Genomic DNA, 24,647 nt, shown 5'->3' with positions numbered 1-24,647 from the left:
CAGTTCCCAGGAAGCAGTGCGGCTCCCTGGCTGCCCCGCTCAGGCCACGCCCAGACCACGCCCCCACCCGCCTCGGCCACGCCCCGGCCACGCCCCCGGGCGGGCTGGTATATAAGGGCCGAATGGCCCGGCGGCGGGCAGAGCGCGGAGGCGGCGCGGGCGCGCGCGGGGCTGCCGGGACCGGAGGAGGCTGCTGCTCGCCCGCTCGCCCGCTCGCCCGCTCGCCCGCCCGCCGCTCCGCGCTTCTCCCTCCGCCTCCCCGGCCCCGCGCACCTACGAGCTCCGGGCCGCGGGCCGAGCTGCCCCGGGCGCTGTCCGGGCCTGCAGAGGGGATGCCGGCGGGGACCTCGGGCTCGCGCCGGCGTTGCGCAGCAAAGAAAGGCGAGGCGCGGCGTCGGGGCTGCGCGCCCTGGAGCTCCGGGACGCGGCACTTGGGAACCCCCGCGGCGAGCTCCCGCCATCTCCGCGCGGCCGGAGCGCGCAGCCCGGGGCTGGCCTCGGGTGGAAAGTGCGGGGAATGGGGCGAGGGGCTCCGGACCCCCCACCGTGGATTACTTGGTGTGCATCAGCCGGGCTCAGACGACCCCCACCCCCGCGACCTCGTCTGCGTCCTGGGCTTGCTTCCTTCCACCTGGCAGTCGGGGCGCATACCTGGCAGGTAAGTGTTCCCTGCGTTTCGAGGGAGGGGGTTTGGTGCGCTCCTCTCTCCCCGCCTCCCCCCCCCACCCCCCGCGCCGCTTTCTGGAGCTCTTGGGGTTTGCACGGAAATTTCTGCTCTCGCACTGACATCTCCGCAGAGACATCCCCTCGGCCCCCCTCCGGGCGGCCCCCCGCGGGACAGACCCTCCGCCGGGGTGGGGGTGGGGGTGGGGGTGGGGGGCCCGTCGCCCTAACCTCCGCCCTCGTGGCCGCCCCGGGGCCCGTTACCCCGGGAGGGAGCGCTGCCGCCACTGTTGAGTCGGGCGGTTCTGAAAGTGAGCGGCCTCGGGCTCCACACCGAGAACTTTGATTACACCTCGTGGTCCTGTGTTAGCTTCTCTCCGGGGCGAACAGGGGGCCCCGAGTGCCTTCGCGTGCAGGAGCTCGGGCGCCCTCGCCGCGTGGTGCCGTGACTGTGCCCGCGCGTGTACTACCCGCGCCCCCCGCGCCCCGCGCCCCGCCGGGGGTCACCTGACCGCGCCGAGGGCCGCCCCCTCCCGAGCGGGGGAGCCCCGGAGCGAGCGGCCGGCGCCCGCGGCGGGCGGGGTGCGCGGGGCGATGGGCAGGCCCCCGGCGGGGCGGGCGGCGCGGAGGCTGCAGGTGGGGGCTGCGGCGGGCGGGCCGAGCGCCGCGCGCCTCGTCTGCGAGAGGAGGGAAAACAAAAGCGTCCGCGGCGGTTCGGTGGCTGCGCGCGGCTCGACGAGGCAGAGCCCGGGGCGCGTGCGGGGGGCGCGGAGGCCGGGCCGCGGCTGCTCTGCTCGCGCCCGGGGCCGCCGACGGGAGGACGGGGCGCGCCGGCACAGGTGGTCCGCGGCGAGCCGGAGCGAGGAGCATGGCCAGGTGCGGCGGGACGAGCGGGCCCCGGGCCTCGCGGGCGCCCGGCTCCAGGTGAGCGAGCCCCAACTTGCCGCGCCCCCCGCGGGGCCGCCCGCCAGGCTGGGGCTTTTGTTCGGCGCCGCGGGTCGGGTCGGGCCGGGGCCGGGGCCGGGGCCGGGGTCCGGGCGGGGGGCTGCGGCTCGGCCCCGGGGCTGCGGGGCTCGGCCGGGCGCCCGGGACCTGCTGAGCCGGCGCTCCCCGGCCTGCCACGGCGCCCCGAGACCTCGGGCTGCGCCCGCCTTATCTCCATTTTCCACCTAATTGAGACCAAATATGCTAAGTTTGAAATGGCCCCGACCCCCGGGGCGCCCGCCCCAGGCTGCCCGCGGCGCGGCCTCTGCCCCCCGAGCCGGAGCCCGCCCGCCCGCCCGGGGAGGACGCGGGGTCGTCGCCGGCGGATGCCGAGGCCGCTCCGACGATCGGGCGGAGGCGCGCGCAAGACGGGCGCGCGATGCCTCGTCTCGCTGTGCGGGGACACTGTCTTTTGTTCCAGCCTCTGTATTTTCCTGTGTGTGTGTGAGGTTTTTTTTTTTTTTTTTTTTTTTTACAAAGAAAGCGTCGCCTGTGCTTTCTGTGACAGGGGACTTGTCTGCCAGTTTGCCATTGTGCACTCAGGAATCTGCTCCATTCTGAAGTGAACTGCCCAGAGGTATTAGTCAAGAAGCTGGAGGAGGCTGGGGAGTGGGGAGAGGTGGGTTTTTCTTTCTCTTCTTCTTTCTTCCTTTTTTTTTTTTTTTTTTTTAATTATTAGCTCAGAAGTGTCTGATTCACATGATTTTAAGAGGAAATGGGGGAGAGGCATTTAGTTTTGAATTGGATGCAGGTCTGTGCTGTGCTTTTGAAATATATCGAACAGCCATAAGTCCAAGATCATCCTTCTGACGTGTACCTGATGTACTGGTGCCCTTATTGCCAGTCAAGTGGAGCATTAAATGCTTTATCAGCTGAGTGGAAGATAGGATTGATTCTCTTATAAAAACTGAGGTGCCAGAAGACAGGTGCCTGAACAAAAGGTCATCTACTTTCTGTTCTGAGGAATGTCAAGAATGAGCCTCTAGAGAAAGCATTAGCAGGATTCCCATCAGAAAATGATTTTCATTCAGTTCATGGTAACATGCATAAATGGGCCTTTATTAAAGGATATAGTGTCCAAATTGGTATCATTGTGTGTAGATTTATTATACCTGGTTTCATAGGCCATAAGAAATTTATAGGAAGGTTTACATTTGGTAAAATTCTAGGTAGTCTTTCTCATTTTACTTGTCACTTCCATAACAAGATATCAGCACCTTGCAGCCAAAATCAGCAGGAACATACATATCGTTGAACCAATGTGGGTTCATTGACTCATCACAATGAGGGAAAGCTCACACCTACAGGGAACTGTGTGACATCTCAGTAGGAAGCCTTAGAATTTGGTCTTCCAAGAGATGTTTTTTAAGAGGGTTCAAGGAAGTGAGAGTTCTTTATAGATTAAATACTCTGAAGGGCAGGGATGATTTTCTGACAGGGTTTCTAAGTAATTCTTACCTAGAAGGTGAAAAGATGAAGCAAGGCTAAAGCTGCAATAGGAAAGATACAGCAGAGAGTGGTCTGTTTTTTCTCTTGATATCATCAGTCATAGAGAGACCTTCTCTGAAGTTGGTGTGCTAAGAAATTGTTGATGTTTGGCAGAAGAACACCAAGGTATAGCTGTCAGTTCCAGGCCAGCACTTACCAACAAGACCTAATTGATAGCTCTAGGTTAGCTTTCATCTGTCATCTTTTCTCTCTCACACACAGTCCAGGAACTTTTGTTTACCAGGAGACCCTGTTAAACTGGTCCTTTATAAAGGGAAGCCCACTTTTGTAGTACAAGATGCTAATAAAATATTTTTTAAATTATCAGCAATTATTTACAGAAAACAAGAGGGGAAACCTTTTTCTTGAATTAGTTGATGCTTTAAAAAAAAGTCCATGGATCATAAAGGGGCACATAAATTTTGAAAACCATCATACTCTTTTTGGCAATCTCATCTTACAACTTGGATTAAAAATAAATTATTTCTACCTAACCCAACATAGTCATTCAAATTTTATTTGATAATTAGATAATATCTAAATCAGAGAAGAAAGTAATAGTCCCATTTTCATTACTGATAAAACCGTATCTCCAACACCATATTCAATTCTATTTAACACTACATTTTAAGAATAAAATAATGACAGCAATTTTGAAATATCTAAAGCTGCATCATGCAGAAGAACCTGTAGACTTACTCTATTCTGTTCCAAAAGCCAAAATCAGTATCATTAGCTTTATGTAATAGGGAACAAAGATTTCTGTTCAGCAGTAGGAATAAATGTCTCATAATTAAGAACTACCCAGAAATGGAATGGGTTACGTAATTATATAGTGAAATGTCCAACATTGAAAATGTTAAAAACAGAGGCTGAATGAACACAGAAAAAGCAGACATAACTGGAACATCTGGAATGAGAGTTTGAACTACATGGTTGGTCAAGACCCTCTCTGACTCTGAAGGCAAAAGCAATGAGTAAGAGAATGGAGTTAGAAAGTTAGTAAGTTACCATGATCTAGGGCAAGTTAAAGGCCATCATATTTGTCAGGGTTCCAGAGAACCCAATACTGGAGATGAGAGAAAAGATAACCTAAAAGGTTGAGGCAGTCTTGGTTCCCTAGTTTCTAAAATCAAGCCATTGATATGGAAAATTCAAGTTTATAAGGAAAAAAATGTTTCCAGTGATGCTATCCGTACCTCAATCACAATGTCCTCCTTTTCATCTCTATGAGCCTGCAATTTAATATAATACCTACTAAGTACAAGGCATTCAACACAAAGGAATTTGTTGTGATTACTCTCCTCAAACGGGAGATAAATGTCTCTATTTCCAAACTCTTGGCAAAGGCTCTGAGAAAAAGATCTTTGAGTATTCTCTGAGGGAGCGAAATAAAGCAACTCAGTATGAAAAACAAGTGTTAGGTTTAGTATGCCTCTGGTTTCAGAGCTTAAGAAACTTGAACTTGGAAATCAGATGTAACTGTGTTTAATGCCAGCCCTTTCACTTTCACGCACTAGCTGTGTAACCTTGGGCAAGTTACTCACCTTCTCTGAACCTTTGTTTCTCCCGTAAAACAGAATTAAAAATCTATAGCCACAGAGGCTCATTAGCATTAAGTGAGGTGATGCATATGAAGGTTCTAGCGTAGCCCGACAGAGTCAACCATCAGGAAATGTTACGAGATAATGAGAATAACTTTGCAATGGTATGCCATAATGTCAGCAGCTTTTCCTGTCGAAGTGAAGCATTTTCTATGTGAGCAGAATGTTTCCCCAGGAAGATAAGATGTTATTATTTAACCTGCAGCTTTTGTCAGTTTGGCAAAGGTTAAACTTACAAAAAAAAAAAAACACAGAAATTTCTAATTCATTATAAGTCAGTCTATCATGTCTTCAAGGCCATTCTGTTATGAATTTAAACTACTATTGCAGAGTTAAATGAAATTTCACTTCTGTTTTTTTCCAGTCCTCCAGATAGATTCATTATACAGTTTAACATCGGGGAAGAGTTTGGATAAACCACTTTTAAGGTTTTTATACAGATTTTTAAATCTGAGATTGATTGAACCTGGATAGCTACTGACTTCACTCCACTTGATCTCTCACTTTTCAAGATCATCACATTAACTTTATCCATAGGAATACATACAGCAGTAGACTACTATGATTTAGCATTCCTAGAAAACATTTATTCCATTCTCCAGCTAGGGGAAAAAATTTCTTTGCAAATTCAGCATATATGTGTGTATGTGTCTCTGTTTAAGAAACTGGTATCAATATAAGATCATATAGCATTAGCCTCTTAACCTTCCTGTCGTTTGTGTACACACCATTTGGTTAGATCCAGAAAACTGATGCTTTATTTAAATCTACTTTAGCAGTGGAAGTAAAAGGAAATCACATCCTCAAACTTGAGGAAAAGTGCTATGTAGATTGTGAAAAATCCCTCAACGATTCCATTTTGTACACAGTTTCCTGTCCAGTATTTAATCCTATTTTCAAAGGTAATTGTCGAGGTTAAAAATATATAATTTAAGGGAAATGGAAAAGCCACTTGGTCCGTTGTCTCCCAATGCATTAAAAATATCCCCTTTGTAATCCTGGAGAAGTATGCAAATTATAAGGCTGGGGAGAACCACTATTGAAAAATACTGTACTGTATCTTCATGTGATGTTTAAGACTAACTACTACCCACATTTCTTTAAGAATCATTTCAGAGGATCAGCTAAAAATGCTGTTAACCGTAAGAGACTCCATCTGCCAAAGTGTATTAAAGTGACATACCATTAATGCTAGTTCAACCTAAAAAACAATCATCCTGTAATGAAATGCTTTATATAAACTCAGGAAAGCTAGGAGACTCACAGTTCTCTATGAAATTAGCCGGTATTTGAGACCAACGGTGGAATGATATGGAAATGGTAATTTGACTCCCTGTAATGGCTTAGTAATGGCCCCTTACCTCTTAGTCCTAGATGTGTTTGCTTTTGTGAATATGTCTAAAAGACCTAGAAATAAATGACTTTTTTTCGAAATGAAGGAAGGATTTTGAAGAAGCAGTTGTACTTAAAAAGTTGGGAAATAAATTTTCCTTGCTCACTCCCCACATTTCTCCCTAACACATAAAAACGCAGACATGAACATGCCTTACACACAAATGCACATGCGCATGTATGCGCATGCACACTTTGTAATGAAGTCACGTCTATTAAAAAAAATTTTTTAAAGATTTTATTTATTTATTCATGAGAGACACAGAGAGAGAGGCAGAGACACAGGCAGAGGGAGAAGCAGGCTCCATGCAGGGAGCCCGACGTGGGACTCGATCCAGGGTCTCCAGGATCACACACTGAGCTGAAGGCGGCGCTAAACCGCTGAGCCACCTGGGCTGCCCTAAAAAAAATTTTTTTAAGTGAATTTGCCTATTTCAAAATAAGAGCATCAAACACTGAACCCAGTTCACTAACATATTTGAGGTGGTCATAATCTCCTTCCATGGGTGTCTTTAGTTCAGAGGAAAAGACTAGATGATATTGACATGACTACAAATGAGGAGCAGAATGAGACAAAAGTGTCTGTAGTACTTGCTTCTGAAACTCAATAATAAAGCACCATCAGATTTTACAAAGGTCAAATTGGGAGTAAACAGAAGCTAGCACACTCTCCTGGCGATTTACAATTTGACCAAATTCACAGCCTTTATCTGATCAAATTATGAGAGCCCTGTTTAGAGGCATCAATCATTGCGGAGGTCCTAAATGTGAAGGAAGTGATGAAGAGTATTTTCGCTTTACCACAAGTGAAATTCAGAAATAAAAAGGAATCTTCTGGAGCAGAGACTTCATGACCCAAGAATCTTAATGTCTCTCGGTTTTCAAATCAGAGATGGCTCTACAATAGACAGGATCATCGTCCAGAAAACACCATGTGCTTTAACACCTGGACTTGCTTGCCCACTCCCAGCTTGTCTTTATCTTTCCTCTTTCCTACCTTAAAATTTTCTTCATTAGATAGGCACCTGGTCTCTATAAGTTTGCTATTAAATATGCTGCCTGGAAGAATTTTTTGACCTTTGCTCTAAGTGGAGATTTGCCTGTCAGGTTATCTAGCTAATACTTGTGTCTGTGATACAATAAAACATAGTTAAATTTCAAGGAAGAAAGAGAAAATATATGTGAAATTTTTATCATTTGACTTTCATCTTTATCATTTGACTTTCTTACAGCTGTGTTCAAATATCCCTATTATCTGGCTTTAATTTATATTTCTAAACTATTTTCTACTGTTCCCTTTCATGTTCCATTTATTGGCCTCTTGACTCTTCCCTGTATGTCTCACACTTTTCCACACCTGTGACTTTGTTCATTCTTTTTCTGAAGCCCTCACAAATGTCACATCCTTGATAATTTGTCCATTGGTAGAGGGGATCACTTGAGACAGCTGTACACAGTAAAGACTTTAGCTCCAAAGAGCAGTTTTGAGCTTGTGAGTGGTTCTCAAATTATAATGTGCATAAAAATCACCTGGAGTGCTTGCCAATGATGGAGATTTTGTGGCTCAACCTCAAAGATTCTGATTCAGTAGTTCTGTGAAGACCCAGAATATGCACTGTTAATCTCCAGGTGACTCCAATGCAGGTGATTCCAGGGCCTCTTTAAGACACACTGTTGTAAGAACATCTCTGTTTTTAAAATTCCTGACTAAAGGCTTTCCAGAAGATATTTTTTTCCAAAGCACAAATGTTATTTAAATTATTATTAATTCCCAGAAATTCCATTCTAGAAACACTAGAATACAGGCATTTGTATCCTATGCCTGCCTAACTGGATTAAAAAAATTTAGATGCAACACAGCTAAATATGGGTTAATGAAATTGCTATTAATCACTTTTTGAGAAAATGTAGGCATCCCGGGAACATGCTGTAATTTCCATCACTTTTATACTGCCTCTGCCAGCTCTGTAGTTAAAGAGTAACAAAACAACTGTTTATGAAAAGGGTAGGTTTAAGATGAAAATAATCATTTTGCAAAAGTGAGGAAACAGTATCAGAGCCTGCGAACTGTGCTCTTCCAAGTGGAGAATCCAGTATTTGTAATAAATTCCTTTTGCTCTGGATGAGTTCTGCATTTTCAATGAGGTGAACTTGGCAACATTCTAGTTGATTTTAATAAAAATAGCTGCTTTGAGGACAGGGAGCTGAGGTTGCCAAATTTACAGCTGCCTTGCACAATTACTCTTACACCTCCTTCAGGGCTACTTAGAACCAGTAAGCAAATTAAGTGTATCGATTGCAATTTTGTTGGACTAACAGCCCCCCCCCCCTTTTTTTTTAAGGAATAAACTTGATTCCTTTCAGTATGTGTCTGTTCAGAGTGATCTCTTTTCTTTTCAGCCATAACACAAAGACAACATCATGGCTGGATCCTCGACTTGCGAAAAAGGCTAAACCTCCAGAAGAGTGCAAAGAGAATGGTAGGTCATTAAGTTTCTATGATGTTTCTGCGTTGCGCTTTGAGCATGTTTGTGTTTCTTAAAGGAGGGTCTCACCGACAGGAGCAATCATGTAGTTGAGACAATTTTAAAGGTGTATTATTTAATGCTTAGAGAGGAGAGAGAATTAACGCGGCTTTTCAGCAGTGCCATGTGGTTTTCCTTTCTCTTTCTGAGGAAACTGCCGGATATCACATCTCTGTCATCTCTGTTGGTTCTATGTGACTCCTGGCCTGACTTTCCACCACCTTCTAAGGACTTTTTGTTTGCAATATGTCTCTCTGAGGACTCTTATCTTTTCATTGGCATCAAACATGATATATAGAGAAACAGTCTTGTGGACCTATAAATATTATTGATTTTTGTGTTTAGAGGCATAGCATTCTGCTGGTTATTAAAGAATCGGTGGTATACAGATCTATACATATGGCTACTTTCCTTTAATCAAATATTTGAATTAAATAACCAGTTGCATGAATGTCCTGGGATATCCTTAGTATTTTCTAGTTTCTAGTGTAGTAATACTAACTTGCTTAGAAACTGACTGTTTTCATGTATGTGAAGAATGTTTTTGAACAATGTTGGGGGTTAGATGGGTGTAAACCTTGCACTGATATTAGTAAATTAGATGAAGTCTGTTACAGATGACACTTGTAATTTTTAAAGATGTTGAGTTTAATGTTAAAGAACACTTAAAATTTAGCTAAAATGATAAATAGCATACTCTCCTTTGATTTATTATTTGACTACAATCAAGCCTTTATCTCCTCAACCTATTAGAGCCCTGTTCACAGGCATCTATCATTGAGAAGCTCTTAAAAGTGGAGAAAGTGATGAGAGTTTAAACTTTTAAAAAAGTTTTTGAAAAGTCAACTTTTTATAAGTCTCTAATTCTAAAAGTCCTTTGTAACAATAGTTCTGGCTTTATCAGATAATATTTTGATAACATTGTTCATTTCTGTAACTGTTCACAAGCTAGTTGTAAAGAGTTCAATTAAGAATTATAGTGTACAGTTTATATGTACATATTTGAATGCATAAATATCCAGTTTTTAACCACTGTCTATATTAAATTTTATATTTATAGCTATATCTGTATGCTTTCTGTAGAATAGTATGACTGCTTGTGGTTGAAGCCCATAAAATTCTGTGACCTGGACTTTTGATCACCATTAGGCTATATATTTCCTTGACACCAGTAAGACGTATGCTGCAGATTGTGATCAGTTATAAATTAAAATGGCCTGATCTGTTATATATGGAAGTTACAATTCACTTTTGCCGCAGATGTAAAAACCTTAGTATATCCTAATTAAAATGAATGTAACGATTTGCAGTGCTGTGACACATTGAACTTCTCAGCTGTCTTGTTCCTTTGAGTTATTCTTTTTATTAGAAAAAGCTGTTAAAATCAAACTTTAAAATTCTGGGAGAGATGTAGGCATAAGACGTTGCATAATTTTAATATTCCAATGTTATCAGTTTTTCCCACATCCGCACTTGTCTGTCTTCTTAGGATGATAAATACCTAAAATATGATGCCAGTGTCTGAGGAGCACATGTCATTGAAAAACAAGCCCTGCAATATAGTCTTGTAGTTCAGAATGATTTATAACCAGTCAATTACTATTTGTTTTCATTTTCTACAAAATAAATAACTCCTAGATTTTATTCCGTATATTACTGGAATGTTATACAATGGAAATTAACATCTAGTTAGTTAGAATACTATTATTCCAGACACATATTTTAAGTTTTCTTGCCAAGAAAATTGCTTTTATGTAATACTGTTACTTCTGTTTTATTTTTCGTTTCTTTAAGACATAGGTTAAAATTGTGTGTTTAAATGTTGGATGTTAATGGACTGCTGTTGAGCTAGCCAATTAAGTGAGGTTTCTTTATATGTTCCACTCAGACCAAACAAAGTAGAGTAATTTTCTGAATGCTGGGATGTGTGTAAAATGTGTATAAAAAACTTATATGGAGGCTCAAGATGATAATATCTTTCTCCAGCAAAGGTTTATACTTTTTATGCCAGTGAGATAGAGTGGAGGCTAATTACTTAGTCCAATCTGGAGTTAACCCAATAGGAGGTTGGGCTGAGTTTTGGTAGGACCCGATTTATCTCTGGTTTGTTCCTGTGCTTAGGATGTTTGCCCAAGGTTTTCAACTAACAGCCTATTTGCAGGTCAGCAAGCATTTTCTATAAAGGGTAGGTAGCCTATATTTTAGGCTTTGCAGGTTATCCAGTCTCTTTGTAACTACTCATTATGCAAAAGCAGACAAATCAATATATAATTAAAGGACATGGATGTATTTTGATGGAGCTTTGTTTATGAACAGAGAATTTGAGTTTTGTATACTTTCAGGATTTGAATTTCAAAATACTGTTCTTTTGATTATTTTTTTTTTTTTGGCAACCATTTAAAAGTATATAAATTGGTCTTCATTTCTGGACCATACAGAAAATAGAGGCAGGCTGGATTTGGTCCACAGGACAAATCCTGGCCCCGTGTGTTCATGTGGGGCCTTCCTCTTGGCAGATCTTAAATGCCAATATTTTAAAAATGTTTTTTCTTCCTAGTATTGCAAGACTGCCAAAAACCTGTGGTGCATTTCAGGGGTTTTAGCTTAGCTGTTTGCCTCTAGACCTTGCAGCTTCTGAATTGACAGATGTCATCATGGGATAATGGGTTGTCTGTTTAAGATCTCTCAAGTCTATATTTTGTCATTGGCATCAAACATGATATATAGAGAAACAGTCTTGTGGACCTATAAATATTATTGATTTTTGTGTTTAGAGGCATAGCATTCTGCTGGTTATTAAAGAATCGGTGGTATACAGATCTATACATATGGCTCTCAAGACTCCTCAGCTTTCGGCTGGCTTCCCTAACCTCTAGCAGTGGCCTTCTACCTAGGCAGTCTGGGTTCTTACCACAGCCCAGAATCAACAAAATCAGCTGCAAATTCTTCCCTCACTTCTTCAGGGTTTTCTCCTCTTTGGAATCCTAGGCCTGTTGTTTCAGCAGTGCTGATGCCTTTAAATTGTTTATTTTTTACATTTTGTGTAGATTTTTTTTGTGTTCTCATGGTTTATAAGCTTCTCACTCCATCCTACCTGGAAGCAAAAGTTTTATGCAGTATTTTTTAAATTGAACATTTTAGAGCTTATTGGATTGCATAACTATAAATTCTTTATTATTATCGTAATTAAAATTTTGATCTCTCAAAATGGAATTCCATGATGTTGTATATATGTGCATACTGTCATGAATGTGCATATGTATTGTGTGTGCGTGTGTGGATATGGATCTGTAAATGTTGACATTTTTAGTTCTGTTAACACTGGTACATAAAGTTAATTCCTTGGTCAACTACAAAAGAAGAAGCTGAGTGAAAGAGTGATGGAAGGGAGGTTATCAACTGATTTAAATTATTCTTGGGCTAGAGAAAAAAACTAGCAAATATTTTCTTATTGTTATCAAGGGGGACATGGGAACATAGATGGCTCCATACAAATACATATTAAACAACCATCTGTTGACACCAAAGCAACCATTTTATCTTGAAGCATAATGTACTAAACGTGAACGCATACTTCCTTCTCTCACAATACAGTCGAAAGTACTAAAGTCACTACATTCTGTGCATTTGTCATCGCTCTGCATTTTTAGAGTTTTAGCACCAGTCTACATAGCAGAAAAAAAAAATCTCCACCTACTACTGGATTCTAATATTAGTATTTGGGGGAGTGCCATTTAGCAAGCCAATATAGTCTTTTACAAAACGCCACAGAAATAGTGGTTTAACTATTAAACAGTTTGGAGGCAAGATCAGTGAACTGCATATAAAAAACATCAACATATGTGTCTCTGGCCCCCACAATCAGTACCATGGGGTTTCTCCTGAGACATTGCTGATCACATATATCTCAGTGGTGACACATCCCCCAAGATTCACTGAGCTATAGGGTTAACGTCAAACATGATTCAAGCCTTGGGGTGCCTGGGTGGCTCGGTCATTTGAGTGTGCAACTCTTGGTTTCAGCTCAGGTCATGATCTCACGAGTCATGAGATGAAGCCCCATGTCCCCATGTCAGGTTCTGCACTCAGGGGGGGGAGTCTGCTTGAGATTCCCGCCCTCTGCCCCTCCCCCCCACTCTCTTTCTCATAAATAAATAAGTCTTTTTGAAGACACCTCATAGGATCATTCTTTTCTTAAAGTTGAAATGTAATTAAATTATCACATTCAGAAGAAGAAATTGTGTGAAATTTGGAGTCAAGGAAACTTCTAATCCAAACACAAATCTGTGGGCTCTTGGGAAAGGTACTTCTTCACTTCTGAGAACCTAAGGTTTCTTACCTGTAAAAATGGGAAGGATATCTGTTTCATGTAGATTCAGCTTCACAAATAAAAGGGACAGTGCTTGTGACACTACAGGCTCTCAATAACTGTTCCTTTCTTTTCCTTTTCTGTGTGTTCTGAGCCAACAAATGAGCCTCATAGAAGACAAGAGGAAGAATTCAGAATAGTTGGCCTACCTAAAGAGCTTTGAATTATTCTAGAGTATCCTGGAGAGATGGAAATGAACAAAACCCTTGCAGGCTAAAATTATCTGCCTAGCTAATTCCAGCCTAATATTGATAGATTAAAGATTGTCCTCCTCTATTCTGTTACGATGGCTCTAAATTCTCAGAAAATTGTAATCACAGCTGTACATACTAGGTGGCTTCATTTCCATATTCAATGTGTATGAATTATAAGGCAGTTTTCTCATATTGCTGTAAAAACAATCACATAATCTTAACCTCTTTACCTATGTGAGAACTCCATTTCCATTGACATTTAGTTAAAACTAAAGTTTTGAGTTATTTATCTTTAAAAAAAATGGTGTCCAAAATGCACATAAATGAAGATAGCATAAGCTATGTTTGGAATATATATTAAATGGATTTTTTTTTCAAGAGGAGGTTGCCTTTTTTTATATATATCAATATAGTGTACTGAGTTTTCCTTTTATTTTGCATTTATTTTTAAATTTTTTTCTTTGAATTCAATTTCCCAACATATAGTATAACACCCAGTGTTCATCCCCTCAAGTGCCCTCCTTAGTGCCTGTCACCCAGTCATCCCATCCCTCCCCCTCCCCCCCTCCTTTGTTTGTTTCCCAGTGTTAGGAGTCTCTCATGGATTGTCTTCCTCTCTAATTCCCCCTCCTCGATTTCCCTCCTTTCCCTTATAGTCCCTTTCACTATTTCTTATATTCCACGTATGAGTGAGACCATGAGAAGGGTGCCTATTCTAAAATAATAGAAAACACTAATCAATTTTAGGTCATTTCTTTTTTCTTTCTTTTCCAAATTTTTAAGTTCCAATTAGCTAACATACAGTGTAATATTAGTTTCAGGTGTAGAATTTAGTGATTCATCACTTATATTCAGCCCCCAGTGCTCATCACAAGTACCCTTCTTAATGCCTATTTAGCCCATCCCCCCGCCCCCCTCCCCTCGAGCAGCCCTCAGTTCTCCATAGTTAGTCTGTTTTCTGGTGTTTCTCTCTCTTCCCACCCCCCATGTTCATCTGTTTTATTTCTTAAATTACACATATGAGTGAAATCACACAGTATTTGTCTTTCTCTGACTTATTTCACTTAGCATAATACTCTCTAGCTCCATCTATGTCATCACAAATGGTAAGATTTCATTCTTTTTTTATGGCTGAGGAATATTCAATTGTATATGTGTGTACCACATCCTCTTATCCATTCATCAATCTATGGATTGATGTCGGATTGTTTCCATAATTAGCAATTGTGGATAATGCTGCTATAAATATCAGGATACATGCATCCCTTTGATTTAGTACTTTTGTATTCTTTGGGTGAATACCTAGTAGTGCAATTGCTGGATCACAGGGTAGTTCTACTTTTAACTTTTTGAGGAACCTTCATACTCTTTTCCAGAGTGGCTGCACCAGTCTGCATTCCCACCAACAGTATAAGAGGGTTCCCCTTTCTCTGCATCCTCATCAACATCTGTTGTATCCTGTGTTGTTAATTTTAACCATTCTGACAGGTGTGAGGTGATGTCTCATTGTAGTTTTGATTTGTGTTTCCCTGATGATGAATGATGTTGAGCATCTTTTCATGTGTCTGTTAGCCATCTGTACGTAGTTTTAGGTCATTTCTTAAGTGAATTTCTTAACTGTCACACAGATTAGGAAACACATAATTTTATTTTTGTAGTTCACATTCTGTTCCTAGAATGCATAGTTTATTTCTTTTTCAAATAGGGGCTTTGGCCTGTTGTCTCATTAAATTTGTATTGATAATTAATGACCCTAATTTCTCAACAATAAATATGAGCAAATTAATTTCACCTTTGAATATTTGTTTTCCTAATCTAATAAACCTAAGATTATGTTTGTAAAGTACCTTGATAGCTTTCCCCTAGGAATAATTCCGTAAAACAGGCTCTGGGGCACCTGGGAGGCTTATTGGTTAAATATCTGCTTTTGGCTCTGGTCATGATCTAGGAGTCCTGGGATTGAGCCCCATGTTGGTCTTCCTGATCAGTGGGGCATCTGCTTCTCCCTCTCCCTCTGCCCCTCTCTCCTCACTCATCCACTTGCTCTCTCTCTCAAATGAATGAGTAAAAGATTAGAAAAAAACAGACTCTAAAGATACCCCTCAAGTACTGAAACTTTAGAATTGAAAAATCATTGATATTTTGAACTCCTATCTTTAAATATTATGAACTAATTTGAATGTTACTTTGTTTTTATAATGATATTTAGGATGTTTTATTAAAAATTTGAGGAAATTTAAAATATCTTAATAGAAACTGTTCTTATTTTGCTAACTGGTACTTATTCATATTAGTCATGATTTTTTTATAGCAGCACTTTGAGGTATGCTTCATCCAATAATATAGTACCTTTTCCAGTGTTTTCAGCTTAGGGGTACTACAAAATACCAACACTTTAGGAATATAAATCTTTTGTGGAGGAAATAATAAAATAAAATCAAAATAAATCATATAGGATAGATTTTTCCACTGCTTTGCATAGATACCAATTCTTCTGTTTATGGCTGACGTCTGTAATAATTGGCCCCCATCTACTCTGAGTGATTAGTGTCCAGACCATAAAAGTTGTTAAATATTTTAAATATCATTTTTGCACTAATCATTTATGTATTTCTCTTTTCTACCTCCAATCTTTATCATGGCTATAAAATAGTACCTGTGTAAGGATTATAAAATTGCATCCTTTTATTCTTGATTGCTCAAGTTTCTTTTATATTTAGGAATGAGTTATGTCTTGTCTTTACTGCTTAATGCATGCAGGTTTGAAAATAATATTGACAGCATCAAATCTGCTTGTTTTGTGCAATAGCAAAATAATTTCAAGATATTTCAAATATGGCTTTTCAAAGTTTTTTATTTTGAAATATTTATAAATTCACAGGAAATTCTAGGGAGGGCCCAAACACCCCTAACAAAGATCCCCAATGTTAACACCTTACATGAATATAATACCGGATCAAAATCAGGAAACTGACACTGGTACAATCCACAGATTGATTTCACTAGCTATCCAAATACTGGTGTATGTATGTGTATGTGTGTATTTTCATGCAGTTATATCACATATGTAGTTACATGTGACCATGACCACAGTCAAGATTCATAACTCTTCCATCCCATAAGACTCTCTTATGCTACCACTTTATATCCATATCCATCCCCTCTCACTGCACAACCCCTAACCCTTAACAACCACTAATCTGTTCTCCATGTCAATTTCTTTGGTATTTCAAAAATGTTCTAAAAATGGAATCATGCAGTGAATAAACTTTTGAGATGGACTTTTTTCCACTCAACTTAATTTCGTTGAAACCCATTCAAGTATGTGTATCAATAGTTTGCTACTTTTTATGTACCACTGTTTGTTTAAGCATTTACCTGTTGAAGGACATCTAGGTTGATTCCAGCTTCTAGTTAATATGAAAAAAGCTGCCACAAACATTTGTATATAGGATTTTTCATGAACATAGATCTCTTACCTGGGATAAAAGCTCAAGACAGTAATTGCTAGGTTTTTTGGAAAATACATTTTTAGCTTTAGAATAAACAGCTGTACTATTTTCCAGAATGGCTATATTCTTTTACTTCCCACCAGCAATGAACCAATTTTCTCTACATCCTTTCCAGCATTTGGTGTTATGACTTTTTAAATTTTAGTTATTCTGAGAGGTGTGTAATATTACATTATGGTTTTAATTTGTATTTCCCTAATGGCTAATGATATTGAACATCTGTTTTGAAAAATATTATTTATTTATATGAGAGAGAGAGATTGTGAGAGAGAGCACAGTGTGGGGGGGAGGGAGAGGGAGTCTCTCCACTGAGCAGGGGGCTCCTTTCCAGGACCTTGGGATCATGACCTGAGCCAAAGGCAGGCAGACGCTTAGCCAACTGAGCCACCCAGGTGGTTCTTGAACATCTTTTCTTTTTTTTATTTTTTTTAATTTTTTTTTAATTTTTTATTTATTTATGATAGTCACAGAGAGAGAGAGAGGCGCAGAGACACAGGCAGAGGGAGAAGCAGGCTCCATGCACCAGGAGCCCGATGTGGGATTCGATCCCGGGTCTCCAGGATCACGCCCTGGGCCAAAGGCAGGCGCCAAACCGCTGCGCCACCCAGGGATCCCCTTGAACATCTTTTCATGTAATTATTTCTCATCTGTGTATCCTGCTTGGTAACATGTCTGATGATGCCTTTTGCCCAAATCTTAATTAGATTATTTTTTTTAATTTGGTTTTGAGAATTATTTACATATTCTAATCCCTTTATCAGATATGTTGTTTATAAACATTGCCTCCCAAACTATGATTTTTATTTTATCCTCTTAACGGGGTCTTTTGCAGAGAAAATATTTTTAATTTTGATGAAGTCAAATTTATCAATTTTTAGCAATTTATCAAATTTATCAATTTTTCCTTTTCTGAAACATGCTTTCAGTATCAAATATAAAAACTCTCTAACCAGCCCTAGACGCCAAAGAGTTTCTCATTTTTCCCCTAAATTGTGTACTTCAATATTTGACCTGTAAGTCTGTGACCTACTTTGAAATAATTTTCGTATAAGGTGTAAGATCTAGGTTGAGATTTTTAAATTATTATTATTACTATTATTATTATTGCTGTAGCCTATGGATGTCCACTTGCTTTAGCACTGTTAGGTGAAAAGGCTATCCTTCCTCCAGTAAACTGTGTGTACAACTTTGCCATAAATCATTTGGGTTCCATTGATCTATGGGTCTTTCTCTGCACCAGAACCATCCTGTCTAGATTACTGTAGCCATATTCTAATCCCTAATATTGGGTACACTGATATTCCCTAACTTAGTTTTTTAAATGTATAAATAGATAGAAGGTTTAATTAATCAGGAAGATTTAAAAAATTCTAAATGCATATGCATCTGATAACATACCTTCAAGTTTTATATAAAGGAAAAAATTACAAATCTGAAAAGAGGATTTGAAAAATTTATGGAGTATATTACCTCATGTACCTCTCCTTTCTCAATATTTTAAACAAAAAGAAAGATTTGAATAACAGAAATAGTAATCTTGATTTAAAAGCCACATATAGACACTGCACTTAGATGGAAAGTACGTTCTCAAGCACACAGAGTACTTTACAAACAATGAGTACATGGTAGTCTGTGGAGCAAGTCTCAAGAAATTTCAAAGTTGACAGTCCTGTGTTACAGAAAACCTTAATTATGTATCAATAGAAAGATAACTAAAATACTGCCCATGCTTTGAAATATAAAAACGATTTTAACATGTGTTTTTTCCAAATTTATTGAGATATAATTGATATATTGTATAGTTAACGATATACAACATTATCATTTGATACACATATATATTGTGAAATGAATGACACAATAATAAGTTTATTGTGTTAATACATCCAACAACTCATATAATTACTTTATGTGGGGGGTTGGGATGAGAACATTTAAGATTTACTCTCTTAGCAACCTTCAAGTATAATACATAGTAATATGAACTGTAATCAGCATGCTGTACATTATATCTCCAGAGCTAATTCATCTCATAACTGGAAGTTTGTATCTTTTGACCAACATCCCCCCATTTCCTCCATTTCTTAGCCTTCCATTCTGCTCTGTTTCTATGAGTTTGCAGGAGAGGGAGTTCTAGATTTCATATATGATATCCTACAGTATTTTTCTCTATCTAACTTATGCATAATACCCCCAATCCATCCATATTGTAACAAATGACAGAATTTCTTCCTATAGCTGAAGAATATGCCATTGTAGACGTACATTACATTTTCTTTATCCATTCATCCATTGATGGACACATAGATTGTTTTCATTTGCTGGCTATTTTGAATAAAGCTGAAAGGAACATAGGAGTGCAGATACCTCTTCCAGTAGTGATTCAGTTTACTTCAGATACATAGCCAAAAGTAGAATTTCTGGATCATATGGTAGTTCTATTTTTAATTTTTTGAGAAGCCTCCATATGTTTTCCATAGTGGCTCTACCAATTGATATCCCTCGCAACAGTGCCCAAAGGTTCCATTTCTTTCTACGTCATTGCCATCTTTATATTTTTGATAATAAATATTCTAACAGGTATGAGATGATATATCCTTGTGCTTCAGACATATTTCCTTATGATTAGTGATATAGAGCACATTTTCATATACCTGTTAGCCATTTGTGTGTCATCTTTGGAAAAAAGTCTATTCAGATCCTTTGCCCATTTTTTAACTGATTTTTTTTTCTTTTTTTACTCTTAAGTTGTATGAGTTCCTTATACATTTTGGATTTTAACTCCTTTTAGATAAATGATTTGAAATATTTTCTACCATTCTATAGATTGTCTTTAAATTTTTTTTTATTGTTTCTTTTGCTATTTAGAAGCTTTTCAGTTTGGTGTAGTCCCACTTGTTTATATTCTATTTTATTGCTTGTGTTTTGGCGTCAAATCCAAAAAACTAATTGCCGAGATCAATGTGAAGAAGCTTTTTCCTATGTTTTCTTCTGGTAATTTTTGGTTTCAGATCCTATATTTAAGTCTTTAATCCATTTCAAGTGATATAGGGGTCCTATTTCATTTTTCTGCATATGAATATACAGTTATCTCAATATCACTTATTGAAGAAACTATATGTCTCCCATTAAGTACTCTTAGCTCTCTTATTAAATGTTAGTTGACTATAAGTGCATGGGTTTATTTCTGGATTCTTGATTCTATCCCACCTATGTGTCTCTTTTTATGCCAGTACCACACCATTTTGATTATTTTAGCTTTATGATCTAGTTTGAAATCAGTAAACATGATGCCTTGATTTTTGTTTGTTTGTTCTTTCTCTCTGGATTGCTTTTGCTATTCAGGGTCAGTATGATTTCATATGAGTTTTAGGATTTTTTTTATTCTGTGAAAAATGCCATTGGAATTTTGATAGCAATTTCATTGAGTCTATAGACAGCTTATAGATAGCTTTGGGCAGCATGGACATTTTAGCAATATTAGTTCTTCCAATACATAAATTCAGGATATGTTCCCATTTATATATGTCTTCTTCAGTTTTTTTTCATCAAAATCTTGTATTTTTAGTATATAGAACTTTGATCTCCTTAGAATTTCTTTATTTTTTATTCTATTGCAAATGGGATTATTTTCTTTATTTCTTTATCAGATAATTCATTCATTTCTGTATCCTAAAACTTTATATAATTGTTGATTACTTCTGACAACTTTTTGGTATATAGTTTTTAGGGTTTTCTATACGTAAGATTATACTTATTTGCAAACAGAGATAATTTTACTTCTTTTCTGATTTGAATACCTTTCATTAATTTTCTTTGCTAATTTGCTACTTTCTTTGGCTAGGACTTCTATTACTATGTTAAAGGAAGTGATGGGAATGGGCTCCCTTGTCTTATTCCTTATCTTAAAGGAAAGATTTCAACCTTTCATCATTGACTAGCTGTGAGCTTAACTTATTATTTATTATTATGCTTTTATTATATTGAGATACATTTCTTCTCTGCTCAAATTGTTGAGACTTTCTATCATGAATGAATGTTGAAATTTTTAAATTGGCTTTTGTGTTTCTATTGAGATGATCATATAATTTTATCTTTCATTTCATTAAAATAGTATGTCATATTACTGGTTTACGTATGTTGTACCATCTTTTGCATCCCAGTGGTAAATTCCACTTGGTCAGAGTATAGGATTCTTTAATGAACTATTGAGTTCACTTTGCTAATATTTGGTTGAGAAGTTTTACATCTCTATTTTTAAAATATTTTATTTATTTATTCATGAGAGACACCAAGAGACAGAGACATAGGTGGCGGGAGAAGTGAGCTCCCTGCAGGGAGCCTGATGTGGGACTCAATCTCAGGACCCCGAGATCACAACCTGAGCCAAAGGCAAAGGCTCAACCAATGAGCCACCCAGGGACGCCTTACATCTGTATTTATCAGGGCTGTTATTAATTTCCTTTTCTTGTAATTTTTTTTTTTTTGTCTGCTTTGGTATTAGGAGAATCCTGGCATCACAAAATGACTTTGGGAGTATTCCCTCCTCTTCAGTTTTTTGGAAGGGTTGCAGAGGGATTGGCATTGCTTTTTCATTTTATGTTTGGTAGAATTCACCAATGAAGCCATCTGGTCCTGGGCTTTTCTTTGTTGAAAAGTCATTTTTATGATTATAGTATTTTAATGAAAATTATAGTCTTTTTTATAATTATTTGTTGAATTACTTCCAGGACATCCAGAGGGGAGGGACAGAGAAAAGTGAGTCCATACCATCTTCTCTGGGACCAGATGTCTAAATGCTACTTTTGATATTAAATGATAACAATAAAGTTTACTTTATCATACACTCTTTCTTTTCCATCTACCAACACCCTGTGAGGGTAGGCAGATTTTTTAACCCCTACTTTTTTAGTTAATAATGCATTAACTGAAATAAAGCATTCCCAAGATTTTAAGGGCCTTGTCCAATAAACATAAATTTAAAAATAAGGCTAAATCCAAACCACCCAAGTTTAAGGTAGATCTCAATGTTATATCCATCATACAACATCACAGTATGTTTTAGCTGGAGACACTAAGCTCTTAAAAATATGTTAAACTGGTTTAAAATATTTTTACTTGGGACCAAGATGGCGGCGCCCAGTGAGGGGCAAGCGTTTGCCTCGGGGGTTGAAAAGACTTGGGGTGCGGTTGTTCGCTCCCCAGAAGGGACCCCTCAAAAGGTCCGGCAGCTGATAGATGAGGGGATTGCCCCGGAAGAGGGAGGCGCCGAAGCGAAGGACACATCTGCCACATTCCAGTCAGTTAATGGGTCACCCCAAGCAGAACAGCCGCCATTGGAATCTACAAGTAAAGAAGCCTTCTTTAGCAGAGTGGAAACATTTTCTTCTCTGAAATGGGCAGGTAAGCCCGCCGAGCTGTCTCCACTTGTCTGTGCAAAATATGGCTGGGTCACAGTTGAATGTGATATGCTCAAGTGCTCCAGTTGTCAGGCTTTTCTCTGTGCCAGTTTGCAACCAGCTTTTGATTTTGACCGATATAAGGACCGATGTGCCGAGCTGAAGAAGGCCTTGTGCACTGCCCATGGAAAGTTCTGTTTCTGGCCAGACAGCCCCTCCCCAGATCGATTTGGGATGTTGCCATTGGGTGAGCCTGCTGTTCTTGTTAGCGAATTCCTAGATCGTTTTCAAAGCCTTTGTCACTTGGACCTCCAGCTTCCTTCCCTGAGGCCAGAGGACTTGAAAACTATGTGTTTGACAGAAGACAAGATCAGTCTTCTTCTGCACTTGCTTGAAGATGAACTTGATTGCCGAACTGAAGAGAGAAAAACTACAAGCAAATTAGGCTCAGACATCCAAGTCCATGTCACTGCATGTGTTCTCTCTGTATGTGGCTGGGCCTGTAGTTCTTCTTTGGAACCCATGCAGCTCTCCCTAATAACGTGTTCACAGTGTATGAGGAAGGTGGGGCTCTGGGGCTTCCAGCAGATTGAGTCATCCATGACCGACCTGGATGCATCCTTTGGCCTGACCAGCTCCCCCATCCCAGGCCCTGAGGGACGGCCAGAGCGCTTCCCTCTTGTGCCTGAGTCTCCTCGGAGGATGATGACTCGGAGCCAGGATGCCACATGTTCTCCTGGCTCAGAGCAGGCTGAAAGGAGCCCAGGTCCCATTGTCTCCCGAACTCGGAGCTGGGACTCTTCCAGTCCTGTTGACCGTCCTGAGCCAGAGGCCGCTAGCCCCACCACCAGAAGCCGTCCTGTGACCCGAAGTATGGGAACAGGAGACAGTAGTGGCCTGGAAGTGCCGTCTAGTCCTCTCCGGAGAGCCAAACGAGCTCGCCTCTGCTCTTCTAGCAGCTCAGACACATCTTCCCGAAGCTGCTTTGACCCCACCTCTCAGCATAGAGACTGGTGCCCTTGGGTAAATGTGACACTTGGCAAGGAAACCAGGGAGCATGGTGGAACGGAGACAGATGCCAGTATCTCTACAGAGCCAGGCTGGAAGGCTGTGCTGAACATCCTCTTGGCCCACAAGCAGTCCAACCAGCCAGCTGAAACAGACTCCATGAGTCTCTCTGAGAAATCCAGGAAAGTATTCCGAATATTCCGGCAGTGGGAATCTTTATGCTCATCCTGAAGACATTCTAGCCCTTCCCAGAGAGAAGCAGAATGAATGACTTTGGGAAATGAAGTCTGAATTTCTTTGTGGTCAGCTGATGCCAAGTTTTTTCCATTCTGGTATAACCATCAGAAGCCATCATCCTTGCAAAAGGCAGTGAGTGTCACTCTCTGCATCTGACTGAAGGGAAGCCTGTTTCCATGCGGGGGTGTGGACAGGTGAGGTACAACACATGTGGTCCTATTAAAAGAGTGTGGGGTCACTTCAACCAGACAGAAGACCAAGGCCCTGAGCACGTTTAGTGTCTTTCCGTACTGGGCAGTGTCTCAAGGGCTCTTGTATACTGGGAATATGACAATATGTATTAATAAAATATTTGTGAATATTCTTAAAAAAAAAATAAAAATAAAGATAAAATATTTTTACTTTATAATTTTGTATTTAAAAACATAAAAGGGAACTTTTTCATATATTCTTAACATTCTCTCTGGTCTATCATTTATAAATAGACCAATCTGTATAATTTTATGATTGAATAATTTACTTGTCATTTGATTTATGTTCTTAAATTAACAGAGTGAATTTAGCTCTTTGAAAGACATTTTTAAGTAACTATTGATTTATATTTTATGTTTCTCAATTTAAAAGAAAAAGAAGAAGCTTTTGTGGGTTTTATGCCTTCACAATTTCTAAAAATGTTCACTACAGTCCACATAATGTTGGAACAATTTCTTTAAGAGTTAAATGCGGGTCTCTGTCAATCATACTATGAGACACAGTCTTATGTGTCCCTCAGTGGTTAGATCTGTTCATCAGTGCAGAAAGCAAAACAGAAAGGTGAAGCTCTGATCTGAATATTATAGACAAGTTCTTTCAGAAGTAGGAAAAACAGATCCAGGCCATCAACCCAAAGCACTGAACATTAACTATGACTTGTAGTTGATAGGGTGGGCAGGGTGGAGGTGGGAGGGATTGGGATAGGAGGCTTAATTTAGGTTGCTGAGGTGACATGATCTGATGTCCCTCTTGGTACATTTAATTTTAAGGTTTCCTAAATACATGACAAAACAGTACTTTCCAAGGAAAAGTGGGTATTTGAAAAGTTTGTTTGTTTGTTTTACTAATTTGGGTGAAATTTGAGCACATATGACATAATCCAATGTATGATTGTGGCCTAAGCATGAAGCATCTCAAAGTGCCTGGTATAATACATGTTCAGTGAGATCACTCACAGCTATAGTTAAGGGCCTATCCATTTTACTATTAAAATCTCGTGTCGGGTAGCCCCAGTGGCTT

At 39.9% G+C, this 24,647-nt stretch overlaps 1 protein-coding gene and 1 pseudogene across 1 annotated transcript; both read left to right on the top strand.

The window, feature by feature from the left end:
- Positions 1-122: 122 nt before the first annotated feature.
- On the top strand, positions 123-9,990 carry LOC144286243 (uncharacterized). The gene is made up of 3 exons (XM_077852449.1): positions 123-658; positions 8,532-8,611; positions 8,807-9,990. Exons 1-3 carry the CDS (start codon positions 123-125, stop codon positions 8,986-8,988), a joined length of 798 nt encoding a protein of 265 aa, XP_077708575.1. The 3' UTR covers positions 8,989-9,990.
- Positions 9,991-21,825: 11,835 nt separating this feature from the next.
- On the top strand, positions 21,826-23,768 carry LOC144286932 (zinc finger C3HC-type protein 1 pseudogene; annotated as a pseudogene).
- The last annotated feature ends 879 nt before the right edge of the window (positions 23,769-24,647 follow it).

The sequence above is a fragment of the Canis aureus genome, chromosome 16 (genome assembly GCF_053574225.1).
Source record: "Canis aureus isolate CA01 chromosome 16, VMU_Caureus_v.1.0, whole genome shotgun sequence".
In the NCBI taxonomy this organism is placed as follows: domain Eukaryota; kingdom Metazoa; phylum Chordata; class Mammalia; order Carnivora; family Canidae; genus Canis; species Canis aureus.
This window is presented reverse-complemented; position numbering and strand designations above follow the sequence as displayed.

What these genes read in the sequence shown, in the direction of transcription:
- LOC144286243 (XM_077852449.1), top strand. Translation starts at nt 123, where the DNA reads ATGGCCCGGCGGCGGGCAGAGCGCGGAGGCGGCGCGGGCGCGCGCGGG. An exon ending in TCGGGGCGCATACCTGGCAG is followed by an intron (nt 659 to 8,531) that starts GTAAGTGTTCCC and finishes TTTTCTTTTCAG; the next exon opens with CCATAACACAAAGACAACAT. An exon ending in AGAAGAGTGCAAAGAGAATG is followed by an intron (nt 8,612 to 8,806) that starts GTAGGTCATTAA and finishes TCTCTTTCTGAG; the next exon opens with GAAACTGCCGGATATCACAT.